The sequence below is a fragment of the Chiloscyllium plagiosum genome, unplaced genomic scaffold, assembly GCF_037043375.1.
Source record: "Chiloscyllium plagiosum isolate Xiang-an unplaced genomic scaffold, Cpla_swu_hap1 HiC_scaffold_31, whole genome shotgun sequence".
Classification (NCBI taxonomy): domain Eukaryota; kingdom Metazoa; phylum Chordata; class Chondrichthyes; order Orectolobiformes; family Hemiscylliidae; genus Chiloscyllium; species Chiloscyllium plagiosum.
Genome location: NW_028270169.1, coordinates 831,129 through 845,164, shown reverse-complemented (window position 1 = coordinate 845,164; position 14,036 = coordinate 831,129). Strand labels below are relative to the sequence as shown.

General features: G+C 40.6%; 1 protein-coding gene across 2 annotated transcripts in view; it reads left to right on the top strand.

The window, feature by feature from the left end:
* pigl (phosphatidylinositol glycan anchor biosynthesis, class L) overlaps nucleotides 1–14,036 on the top strand; it is an 82,490-nt gene that overhangs the window by 51,174 nt on the left and 17,280 nt on the right. For both annotated transcript variants that reach the window (XM_043714226.2, XM_043714225.2), the window contains exon 3: nucleotides 2,964–3,054. In XM_043714226.2, the coding sequence (XP_043570161.2) occupies nucleotides 2,964–3,054 (91 nt within the window). The remainder of the gene's footprint in view (nucleotides 1–2,963; nucleotides 3,055–14,036) is intronic.

Below are 14,036 nucleotides of genomic sequence, written 5' to 3'. Positions count from 1 at the left end.
GAGGGATAGGATTTACATGTATTCGGAAAGACAAGGACTGATTAGGGATAGACAACATGGCTTTATGCGTGGGAAGTCATGTCTAACAAACTTGATTGAGTTTTTTGAAGTAAGGAAGAGGATTAATGAGTGCAGAGCAGTGGATGTGATCTGTATGGACTTCAGTAAGGCATTCAACTGGGTTCCTCATGGTCGACTGGTTAGCAAAGTTACATCACATGAGATACAGGAGAACTAGCCATTTGGATTCAGAATTGGCTTGAAGGTAGAAGACAGAAGGTGGTGGTGGAGGCTTGCTTTTCAGATTGGAGACCTGTAACCAGTGGTTTGCCACAAGGATCTGTGCTGGGTCCACTGCTTTTTATCATTTATATAAATGATGTGCATGTGAACATAGGAGGTATGGTTAGTAAGTTTGCAGATGACACCAAAATTGGTGGGGTAGTGGACAGCGAAGAAGGTTACCTCAGAATTAGAACAGGATTTTGATAAGATGGGCCAATGGGCCGAGGAGTGGCAGATGGAGATTAATTTAGGTAAATGTGAGGTACTGCATTTTGGAAAGGCTAATCAGGGCAAGACTTATACACTTAATGTTAAGTTCCTGGGGATTTTTAATAAACAAAGAGACCTTGGCATTCAGGTTCATAGTTCCTTGAAAGTGGAGTCGCAGGTGGATACGACAGTGAAAAAGGCGTTTGAAATGCTTGCCTTTATTGGTCAGTGCGTTGAGTATAGCAGTTGAGTGGTCATGTTGCAGCTGTACAGGACATTGGTTAGGCCACATTTGAAATACTGTGTGAATTCTGGTCTCCCTGCTTTAGGAAGGATGTTGTAAAACTTGAAAGGGTTCAGAAAAGTTTTACATTTATAGCAAATGATTACAGTGTCATGCAACTGAAATGATATATTGAACAAACCTGAATAATCCAGGTTTGTTCAATATATCATTTCATTTGCATGACATTGTAATCTTTTGCTATAAATTGTGTGTGTTATGGTCTTATGCTCCATACCCACCTGATGAAGGAGCAACACTCCGAAAGCTAGTGCTTCAAATAAACCTTCAAATAAATAAATGGACTAAAACCTGGTTTTGTGTGATTTTCAACTTTGTCCACTTATGTTCAGGCATTTCTCCAGATAAGAGGAAGATTTCACTTCATTTTCAGAGCTAGCTTTTACTTATTTGTGCAATTAAATAAATGGTTATGGCAGCAGATTATTCTGAACAATTGGAAGTGATGGGTTTAGCAGTTCTAGTCTCTTATTTCCATGTAAACTCTTAAGGACTTAACAGACATGGTTCAAAATATTTCTGAAGAGCTTGCAAACAGTTCTGAAGCCAGGCTTAAGACAGAAATGGCCCTCTTTTTATAATCTTCATGCTGTCTGCATCTCCTGATAACCTGCTTAATTGGTCTCATTTCTGAAGCGCTGTTCCTTACTGCAGAATCAAATAGTTACCTGAGGGCATTGCACCCACAGGAAAATCTGATTTCTACAGTGTTCTCACTCATACAGTTCATTTAATCAGCCTTACAGTCCTTAATGGATAACATGTTGTTGAGATTTGGTAGTTTGAAGTTTGATGAGCTTCAAACTGTTGCCTGTAGCAATTTCTTTTTGAGCTCACATGACCTGTATCTGTCCAAACTGGTTTAGGGCTGCCTCATTGCATCTTTGGTATCTTTGCAAAGTCTGCCATCTCAGCCACTGTCAGTTACCAATTTTTTGACAATCAATGATACTAAAGAAATGTCCAGCCTTTTTAGTTAGTCACTTCCTGCTGCCAGTAGGTCACTACCCCTGTGCCTATGTGACATTGGTCACAGTCCCTGGCCCTGTGTAACACCGGTCACCATCCCTGCACCTGTGTGCTGCCGGCCACTGTCGCTGCGCCTGTATAACGCAGGTCACCGTCCTTGAGCATGATATGTTTGCATTCGTGAATGACAGGTTACTAATTAGGAAAAATTATTTGAACATGAGACTTTTCTCTGTAAACTTTAAAATATTAAGGTATGATGTATTCAAGATGGGATGGATTTAATGGAGTACATAGTGATGATTGTTCCACTAATGTACTGAAAAAGTACAAATCTATTCCTTAGCCACCAAGCTCTGCCCTCTCCCTGGGTTGTCTGAGGCTGAACCAAACCATTCGTAAATTCAATGTTGGTTTAAACTCTTGAGATAAGCTTCTGACTACATTTCAACACCATCAACAAATTGCATAATTTTGTTTGCATTGCATCACTTGACTTCATGTCTGCCACTGCTCATTTGCTGTAGTAACCCATAACCTTTGCCTTTGTTATCTCTAGACTAAACTAATGCACTCCTGGCTAGATCCTATCTTCCACTCTAATAACCTTCATCATCTGAACAATGACCGATGTCAAACAGGCACAGAGACGACAACTGACTGGCAGCAAAAAGTGACTAACTAAAAAAGCTGGAGATTTCTCTAGTATCATTGATTGTCAAACTGATGTAACTGGTAACTGACAATGGCTGAGATGGCAAATTTTGCAAAGAGACCAAAGACGCAATGAGGCAGGCCTAAACCAGTTTGGACAGATACAGGTCATGTGAGTTCAAAGAGATGAAGAGATGCTGCTGGCATCCTATTTCCTAGATATGCCTTCTGTGTCTCCTGATCTACATTGACTCCAGTTCCTTTTTAAACTTCTTTTCCTTATTTTCAAATCCCTCCAATTCTATGACTCTTAGTCTTTGAGGTGTAGGAATCTTTCTGCAGGTAAATTTTCTTGAAGGAAGAATCCATAATTGCTAGTAATCGTTATATTAAAATATAAGTGGAGAGTGAACCAAAGTTCAATTAGACAAATTCAATGTGGAGGGATGTTTTCCCATAAGGTTGATGGAATGAATATGCTTCTGTGACTTATCATTCTTTATAATTTGAACTAATTTATGTCCTTATTTATTTTCTCTAGAGATCTTGCAGACAATCCAGAACTACAGTGGGACCCAGAGCTCATTGCAAAACTTATCCTCAGATACATACAGATACATCACATCAGCTTGGTGAGTCCGAACTCTGCCTGTTTCCTCCTGTCACTTTGATTCCATTGATCAAAGAGCGGATTTGACCTCTGGGAGGAATGCAGAGAGAATATTTTCTACTTATGCAGATGCTTCTTGATTTTTCATCTTGGGATTCTTATTATTCAGCTGAGAATATTTGGTTATACACCAAATCACAACATTATCACAATGTTATGACCAAGACTGGAGGAGTGCACGAGCACTCAACCACCATATTCACAACATAAAATTAAAAATACTTTTTCCAGTTACCTAGATGACCAATTAAATATGTTATTGTTAGGTTATTTTTCTTGAGGTTCTTAGATACTTGATGCAACTGCAAATGCCAAGTTCTGTGTACAGCCAAAATTTATTAAGCAAGTATAAGCTTTTGGAGGATCACTTAACACTTTTTGCGATGCTTGTGGAGCGTGTCAAGTGAAGCTCTCTGAACAAGGGAACAGTCCTCCCTTTTATACAGGGTTTGACATCACAGTCATTCATGCATGCAAGATACAACCTCCTGCCATTCCTCCATAGTCACATTCACCCAAAAACAAAGTAATTAGATTATTTCCAGAAACAATGTATGATTAGGTTATTCCTTAAAACATTGAAAGTATTTATAGAGTATGATTAAATTGTCACATCCTGCCTGCAAGACAGAAAAACACACCTCCCAGGATATCCAATTTCTTACACGTCAGCAAAACGAATTAACCCTTTGACATCTTATTTCCTCCTTTTTATCATTCCATGATAACCAACTAAAAGGCGCTACCAGCTTATTCATAAGAACCTGACGGCCAGTATTTAAGCAAGTTATTGATACACAACATACAATGATAACAACAATCGTCCATGCAATAGATAGGATCCCCAGGATCCTCCCACGTGGAAAAAATGTGTTCACCAGTAAAGTTCTTAAATCCACAGTCCTTAGTGACCACTCCAACCCCTCCAAGATGAGTGGAAATGAGCCAGTTATCCAAAATCTCCTTCAGTAAACTCCAACCTGAAAACGGAATCCAGTCTGCCCTTGCACACACTCCATGGAGAAATCTGAATTCTTGAATAAGGGCAGTTATATACTTAACAAAACTGACGAGACTTCTATCCTTGTGGAGATGCTTCAGGTGGAGGATACCAGTGCATCTTAAGCATGAAGTGCGGCAGCTGCAGCAGCACGGTAGGTAAACACAGTATTCTTTCCTGCTTCTGCTCCCGCTTTGCTGTCAAATGTAACAAAGCCACCTGGCTGTTTTGATGTTAGCTTGATCAGTGAACCTTCATATCACTTAAATGTTCGAAGGAGAAGGTAAAGCTCATGTGGTTTAATATCCATAGGAAGGCCACTGACAAAAAGCGTACGGACCTCCTCCTCATTATTGTTAGCTTCTTCACTTTTCACACTCATGACTGGGGAGCTGATTGAATCCGTTGGATCAGGTTGTGGAGAGGCGGGTGGTGGTCTGAAGCGTGCTTTACCTGTGAGTGGAGAAACTCTAGAGAAGATGTTAGCTGCTGAAAGTACCTTTGCATTTCCTTTCTCATTCCTTCCTTGCCAAGATGGATATCAGTATGAAGACAGTTCCACATTTAACTATACTAAATTGTCTGCATGTTTCAACATTCTCAGTCATCTTGAAGTCTGTTACTTTGTTCACTATTTATGACATTATCAAGTTTTATACAATCCTTAAACTTCTAAATTGTACTGCCTAAACAATTTAGTCATTTATAAACAATAATAAATAGTCCTAAAATCAAACCTCTGGGACCCCATTCAGGTCCTTCAAAAATTATTTTCTTTTAACAAATTAATACTTGCCTAATGTGAAAGCTGTTAGGTAAAGTATTTCACAGTTCCTGATTTCTAACTAAGTTTTTTCTTTAACTTTATTGACTTTATGCTTAGTTGTAATAAAGTTTAATTTCAAGTCTCCTACTTTCCTGATCACGAAAGCAAGGTGTTACCAGCAGTATTCACATTGAAATCTTTCCTTGAAGTTTAATTTTTTTTTGCTGCTGTATCTACTAGTCAATCTTTAAACTGTCCTGCCAGCTGAGAATCATTTAAATTGAACTGTTGGCAATTGCTAGACTCATTGCATTGTTTCCTGTCTAAAATTACAGTAAGCACTATACTAGTTAAGTTCTTGTGTCATCTCACACACAAGGATCTCTAATTCTAAAATGTTGAAAGTAATTGATAGAAATAATATGTTTTATATAGAATATGAAATCAATACACAAATATTTCAATTTTTTTGTTACCAAAATAATAGCTAATAGTATTGTGTAAACTTATAGAAAACGGAAATGAGTAGTCACTTAACAAAGCAAAGCAACGTATGAATATTTTCTAAACAGCTGCAATTTAAGTTGACATCTATGAACTGAAACTTAAAATGATAATAAAAACAGAATAAAATTAAATTTTCCAGGTTTTATTAGCATTGGTAACAAAACATCAGGTATACACACTTGGCCAACTGGAGTGACCCAGAGGCTTTGACGCAAAGTGCGAATACCCATGCGGAAAGATTATCCAGGGAGGGATTAGACAGCCATGGCTGACAAAAGAAGTCAGGAAATCTATCAAAGAAAAAGAGAGAGCCTATAAAGTGGCCAAGAGCACTGGGAAATCAGAAGATTGGGAAGGCTACAAAAACAAACAGAGGATAACAAAGAGAGAAATAAGGAAGGAGAGGATCAAATATGAAGGTAGGCTAGCCAGTAATATTAGAAATGATAGTAAAAGTTTCTTTCAATACATAAGAAACAAATGACAGGCAAGAGTAGACATTGGGCCACTTCAAACTGATGCTGGAAGCCTAGTAATGGGAGATAAGGAAATAGCAGGAGAATTTAATAAGTACTTTGCGTCAGTCTTCACAGTGGAAGACATGAGTAATATCCCAACAATTAAAGGGAGTCAGGGGGCTGAGTTGAGTATGGATGCCATTACAAAAGAGAAAGTGCTAGAAAAGCTAAAAGATCTTAAAATTGATAAATCTCCTGGCCCTGATGGGCTACATCCTAGAGTTCTGAGGGAATAGCGGAGGCGTTGGTTGAGATCTTTCAAAAGTCACTGGAGTCAGGGAAAGTCCCGGATGATTGGAAGATCGCTGTTGTAACCCCCTTGTTCAAGAAAGGATCAAGGCAAAAGATGGAAAATTATAGGCCAATTAGCCTAACCTCGGTTGTTGGTAAAATTCTAGAATCCATCATTAAAGATGAGGTTTCTAAATTCTTGGAAGAGCAGGGTCGGATTAGAACAAGTCAACATGGATTTAGTAAGGGGAGGTCGTGCCTGACAAACATGTTGGAGTTCTTTGAAGAGGTGACAAGTAGGTTAGACTGGGGAAACCCAGTGGATGTGGTCTACCTAGACTTCCAAAAGGCCTTTGATAACGTGCCACATGGGAGGCTGCTGAGCAAGGTGAGGGTCCATGATGTTCGAGGTGAGCTACTGGTATGGATTGAGGATTGGCTGTCTGACAGAAGGCAGAGAATTGGGATAAAAGGTTCTTTTTCGGAATGGCAGCCGGTGACTAGCGGTGTCCCGCAGGGTTCAGTGTTGGGGCCGCAGCTGTTCACATTATATATTAATGATCTGGATGAAGGGACTGGGGGCATTCTAGCGAAGTTTGCCGATGATACGAAGTTAGATGGACAGGCAGGTAGTACTGAGGAAGTGGGGAGGCTGCAGAAGGATCTAGACGGTTTAGAGGTGTGGTCCAGGAAATGGCTGATGGAATTCAATGTGAGCAAATGCGAGGTCGTGCACTTTGGAAAAAAGAATAGAAGCATGAATTACTTTCTAAACGGTGAGAAAATTCGTAAAGCCAAAGTATAGAGGGATCTGGGAGTGCTAGTTGAGGATTCTCTAAAGGTAAACATGCAGGTTGAGTCCGTGATTAAGAAAGCGAATGCAATGTTGTCAATTATCTCAAGAGGGTTGGAATATAAAAGCACTGTTGTGCTACTGAGACTTTATAAAGCTCTGGTTAGGCCCCATTTGGAGTACTGTGTCCAGTTTTGGTCCCCACACCTCAGGAAGGACATACTGGCACTGGAGCGTGTCCAGCGGAGATTCACATGGATGATCCCTGGAATGGTAGGTCTAACATATGAGGAACGGCTGAGGATCCTGGGATTGTATTCATTGGAGTTTAGAAGATTAAGGGGAGATCTAATAGAAACTTACAAGATAATACATGGGTTGGAGAGGGTGGACGCTAGGAAATTGTTTCCGTTAGGCGAGGAGACTAGGACCCGTGGACACAGCCTTAGAATTAGAGGGGGTAAATTCAGAACAGAAATGCGGAGACATTTCTTCAGCCAGAGAGTGGTGGGCCTGTGGAATTCATTGCCGCAGAGTGCAGTGGAGGCTGGGACGCTAAATGTCTTCAAGGCAGAGATTGATAAATTCTTGATGTCACAAGGAATTAAGGGCTACGGGGAGAATGCGGGTAAGTGGAGTTGAAATGCCCATCAGCCATGATTGAATGGCGGAGTGGACTCGATGGGCCGAATGGCCTTACTTCCGCTCCTATGTCTTATGGTCTTCCATATTTGTTATCTGGGTTGGGGCATCCCCCTGTAAACGCTGCACAGTGACAATGTCTGGTATGCCTGTTGTTTTTGAGGCAAGTGACCTATTTAGTGCCTGCTGGCTCACAGAGGGCAGCATATTTGATTACGGTCAATTGCTTGGGGAGGAGGATGGCTTTGAGAAGATTTTGGACAAATAGTAAGTCCTGAATAGGTGTTGCTGAGAAGGTCAGAAATCCACATTGTGACCATAGTTAGTAGTCTGTATTATTATTTTGAAACATTAGCAGACCAGACATGTCAGAAGGTACCTCTATTTTATTCCCGCTTGATAGTTCAGCTTGGCGTTTCAACTCTGATTCCTTATTTTGTCTTTCCTTGCTCAATTTTTCCTGTTTTCCTTTACTCATATCATAGACCTCACACTGACTTTTAGGGTTCCCTTTCAAGTTTGTCAACATCCTTCCTATTGGAAGGAGACCAAGACTTAGGGTTTCCCTCACTATCACACACTCTAATCCTTCTTTGACATGCGTTATTCTCCCAGCTGGCCTGTGTAGATTTGTTCGTTATTTCCTCAGCAGTCTTTCTCCATGTGGATATTAAAGTTTTCCATTTAGTCACATCACACAAACTTGATTGAGTTTTTTGAAGAAGTAACAAAGAGGATTGATGAGAGCAGAGCGGTGGATGTGATCTATATGGCCTTCAGTAAGGCGTTCGACAAGGTTCCCCATGGGAGACTGGTTAGCAAGGTTAGATCTCATGGAATACAAGGAGAACTAGCCATTTGGATACAGAACTGTCTCAAAGGTAGAAGATGAAGGGTGGTGGTGGAGGGTTGTTTTTCAGACTGGAGGCCTGTGACCAGTGGAATGCCACAAGGATCGCTGCAGGGTCCACTACTTTTCGTCATTTTATATAAATGATTTGGATGTGAACATGGGAGGTATAGTTAGTAAGATTGCAGATGACACCAAACTTGGAGGTGTAGTAGACAGCGAAGAGGGTTACCTTGGGTTACAACGGGATCTTGATCAGATGGGCCAATAGGCCGAGAAGTGGCAGGTGGAGCTTAATTTAGATAAATGCAAGGTGCTGCATTTTGGGAAAGCAAATCTTAGCAGGACTTATATACTTAATGGTAAGGTCCTAGGGAGTGTTGCTGAACAAAGAGACCTTGGAGTGCAGGTTCATAGCTCCTTGAAAGTGGAGTCGCAGGTAGATAGGATAGTGAAGAGGGTGTTTGGTATGCTTTCCTTTATTGGTCAGAGTATTGAGTACAGGAGTTGGGACATCATGTTGTGGCTGTACAGGACATTGGTTAGGCCACTGTTGGAATATTGCTTGCAATTCTGGTCTCCTTCCTGTCAGAAGGATGTTGTGAAACTTGAAAGGGTTCAGAAAAGATTTACAAGGATGTTGCCAGTGTTGGAGGATTTGAGCTATAGAAGCTGAATAGGCTGGGGCTGTTTTCCCTGGAGCGTCAGAGGCTGAGGGGTGACCTTATAGAAGTTTATAAAATCATGAGGGGCATTGATAGGATAAATGGACAAAGTCCTTCCCCTGGGGTCAGGGAGTCCAGAACTAGAGGTCATAGGTTTAGGGTGTGAGGGGAAAGATATAAAAGAGACCGAAGGGCAACCTTTTCACCTCGAGAGTGGTATGTGTATGGAATGAGGAAGGGTTTGGGGGGATGTGGGCCAGGTGCTGGCAGGTTGGACTAGATTGGCTTGGGATATCTGGTTGGCATGGACGAGTTGAACTGAAGGGTCTGTTTCTGTGCTGTATATCTCTATGACTCTAGTCTTATTACATTTCGAAATTGCCTCCTCTGCTTTTAAACATTTATCTATACCCCAAGTTCCTCCCAGCGGTCAAATTTCATTTCCCAATGCCTGAACTGGTCTTCATTTTGCTTGTCATTCCGGCATAATTGATCCGAAGGGTTTCCGACATCCAACTTACCCCAACATCTGTTCCATTTTTAAAGTCTCAACTTCCTAACTTATCTTGATATACTAGTCTTCACACCCACTTCAGGGTCCTGACCTTGGCGTGGGGGATTTCCCCTCTTAATAACCGGTCTAAGGCAGGGTGATTGAGACAGACACAATATTTATCCTTTATCTTATATACTTTGTTCCTGCACCTCAAACCTCACTATTAGCGGACTCTAAGCTCTCAATTCCAAGGGGTCTGTAACCTCCCTTTCCAAGAACTTATGGTTCTGACGACTTAAACCTCTGAATTCGAGGGGGACGCTAAGCTCCCTTTCCAGGGGGCTTCTAACCTCCCTTTCCAAGAATTTATGGTTCTGAAAGCGAATTCGTTGGTGTACAAGTGTGTAAGTTACCTCAGAGATTCTGTCACTACAGAGTCCTAGGGGACGAGACGTTGACTGAGTGATAGGTTAAGGAAAGAGAGAGATTAAGGTAAATCTTACCTCGTCTCACTCAAGTTATCATCATGCAGACAATCACAAACTCAGTTTGTCTGGAAGCTCTAGATGTTGGAATCCCGCCGCTGTCACCAAATGTTAGGTTCTTTTTCTTGAGATTCTTACACACTTGATGCAACTGCAATATACCAACATCTGTGAACAGCCAAAACTTATTAAGCAAGTACAAGCTGTTGGAGGATCACTTAACACTCTTCGTGATGTTTGCGGAGTGTGTCAAGTGAGGCTCTCTGAACAAGGAAACAATCCTCCCCTTTATACAGGGTTTGACATCACAGTCAGTCATGCACGCAAGACACAACCCTCTGCCATTCTGCCATAGACACATGCTACCCAAAAACAAAGTAATTAGATTATTTCCAGAAACAATGTGCGATTAGGTAATTCCTTAAAACAGTATTTACAGATTATGATTAGATTGTCCCATCCTACTTGCAAGACAGAAAAACACCGCCCCCCCAGGACACGCAATTTCTTACATTTCAGCAGAACAAATTAACCTTTCATCATCTCATTATCTCTATCAGGTTTTAAACAACAAAATCTACCAGTCATATTTCTTAAGAAACACAATTATAGGATTATTGTCAAACAAAACTTATTCAATTAAGATGATATAATTGATTAACATGCACAATCAGTAATATAGAAGTATTAGTGGGCGGCACGGTGGCACAGTGGTTAGCACTGTTGCCTCACAGCGCCAGAGACCCGGGTTCAATTCCCGACTCAGGCGACTGACTGTGTGGAGTTTGCACGTTCTCCCCGTGTCTGCGTGGGTTTCCTCCGGGTGCTCCAGTTTCCTCCCACAGTCCAAAGATGTGCAGGGTCAGGTGAATTGGCCATGCTAAATTGCCCGTAGTGTTAGGTAAGGGGTAAATGTAGGGGTATGGGTGGGTTGCGCTTCGGCGGGTCGGTGTGGACTTGTTGGGCCGAAGGGCCTGTTTCCACATTGTAATGTAATGTAATGTAATATAAGTGTTTATTCCTCTAAATATCTAGGTAAAAAGAAACAGAGTTCTCTGCAGTCATCGGACCTCTTAAAAGAAAATCACCTTGGCCAGTAAGTTATTGCTAAAGGCAATAGGGTAAACCTTAGTGTTTCAGAGTCTGTTGCCCTGATGTTCTGGCAACTGTGGCCAAGTCACTAATCCACGCACATTTATGTCTGAAGTCTCGTAGACATGGCTTGCTCAGGAAATAGAATCTTGAGAAGTTCTTTCAGTCACTCTCTCAAGCTAACATATATGTTTGACCGTGAACTAATGTAGGGAGGTTTCTTTTCAGAAATGGGAGAGATAAGCTTGGTCGCTTGTTCTGAGCAAACTTTCCTCAAACTGAGTTTGTTGGTTAGCAGATTTTACTCCAACTAAACTAAGTAAACAAGGACCTGTTCAAGTGTCTGTTCAAAAACAGCCAGCAGCAAGGTCTGCAGCAAGCAAGTAGTTATCACCAGTCATGTGATTTCTGGGAGGTCTTTTTTAAAGAAACTCCAGTGTCAAAGATGAACTTTCCATGATTTCTGAGAGAGTCCACTTTAAGTATGTTCACAAAACTTGAAATTAATTTCCTTTTTTCCACAGTTTTTCAAAGCTTTAGTCTCCAATCAATGCCAAATATACATATCATCAATGTTTCATTGCACAGAAGGAAGCACTCAGCCTGATGAGTCCATCGGAAATCTCTACCAGAGTAATTCACCAGTGCCACTCCCCCATACCTTTGCAGATTTTTGTCATTTAATTATCTAAACTCCTTTTCGAAGCCTTGAGTTACTCAGTTTTCACCATCGTCTCAGACAGACCATCTTAACCACGTGCTGCATAAAGTATACCTGACTCACCTCTCCTCACATGCCCTCTCACCCCACCCATTTTGATCTGTCTCTGTTTATTTCTCATTCTGACTGTTTTGTCTTTCCGTCCCATGCTCTGTTGCCCCTGCTATCTTTCTCCCTTAAATTACAATTCACTTCTGTATTTCTCCTGCTGCCTCACCTTTTCTGACTTTCTGAATTTCTATAGCCTCTTCCTGCCCCTGCCTAGGAATGGAAATGGAGGAACCCAGATGCTGGCCATCAGATATGATTCACTGTATAAGTTTAGGGCTGTTGCTTGCCTCATCTCTGTGGCAATTCTTCCAAATTTAGAGCAAGTTCACAGTTGTGACTGAAGAAGATGTTTGCAGTGTATATTAGCAGGATGTCTGCCCAATCCTCACCCTCTATCCTGCAATATCGCAGTAGAATCCCATGTGATGTTTCTGTGCTGCTGTTATTTTTCAAAGCATTGATCCAGGTGTTTCATCACCACAGATGTCAATAAGCTCATTGATGAGCTTTGCAGAGCTGGTTTGAGTCTGGAGTCCACAATAAAGTAGCAGCAGATGTATCCACATTATTTTCATTGTGTGGAAAACACAAATGTACATGTAATGATTCCGTTTGTGTATCGTGAATGTATGCAGTGATAAAGAGTTGGGAGGACTTCAGATTTAATAACACACCTCAATGTGACTTTTCATCTTCTGTTGTAACATTATGTGGTTAAAATTGGAAGAGCTATTAGAGAGATCTCAGACACTAGTTGCATAATTCTTGCTTCATCTCACATTGTTCAAGGTCTTTTGACTAATCTCTGAACACTGATCTTATGGAACCTGGCTAGAACTTCTTCCATTTTCCACTAGGTAATAATTTTCTGTAGAGTCTCCGAAGCTCACTGAATCATACAGCAGTTAGGTGATCACTTGGACCATCTTGTTTTGTCAAGTCTTTGAAAGAGCTTTAGTGCCTCTTACCACATGTTCTTCCTGAAATAGACTTGTAACTCATTGGAGCTAAAGACTAACTCCCAGCAGATAGATTCAATGAATATGTTTCTGGCAATGCACTTGTAGTGTGAGAAGAAATTTTACATATGAAGCTCAATTGCTCAACATATCACAGTTTATTCTTCTGGTCAAATGCTTTGGAATTACTAGCACTGAGTCAGAGCTGCATTGCTGCTGATCGTAAGAGATTTACAAGTAATTTAAAAAGTATAAAGCAATTAAAGTGAGCATTAGTCATCATCTCATGAGGATTCTGAAAATTAAGAGGCTCGAAAATGTTTTGTGCAGACTTTTGTGCCTATCCACAATGAAGGCACAAACAACATCTCAGAAATATATGTATATCAATAGGTGAAAAGGAGGAGGAGAGGGTTCAGAAGAGATTTAACAGGATGTTGTTGGGAATGGAAGGTTTGAGTTTGTTAAGACAAGGCAGTGAACCCTTCTGTTAATTAAACCAAATACCCAGAAACGCATACCTTGCCTTGGAATCTGTTAAAATATGAGTGAGAGAGAACTCCTAAATTCCACTATTTTAAAGAAAATAATATAAATTTATTTTTTAACTCTAAAAGTGAACATTAAACAACAACTATTCACAACTCTAAGCCCCATTTTCTCTTAACCGCTTCTTACCTGCCTCCAACTCTATAACAATATGTTGTTCTAATAAGATACTTATGTTGTCTTTGGTGTCTCTCTTCTTCCGGCTGAAGATTTCCCTGGGTCATTTTTTTTTCTTTTTTCTGTGAGTATGTTTCATCTGAAAAGGTACCTTTGATAGAGAGCGTTTCCTAATTTCTTTGGTCTCTCTCTCAATGGCCATTGCTCCCTCTCCAATTTTCAAAATGCCTGCTTTTTTATACTCCTAACATCAGATCGCCTCATTGGTTCGATGTTGGCAAAACAATAAATTCAAACTCGATTGGGTTTTAGTATATTAGGGCATAATTTAAACTGGTTAAATTTGAATTGTTGTCAAAACAACAACCAATTCAAATATCCGTTTCACAGCCAAATGTTACTTATTTTAAATTTTCCAGTACACTCTGAGAATACCATCATCCACAAGTGCTTGTAATCTCTCAGTTCAGAATTGCATTTACTCTCTTAAAGGTACAGTACA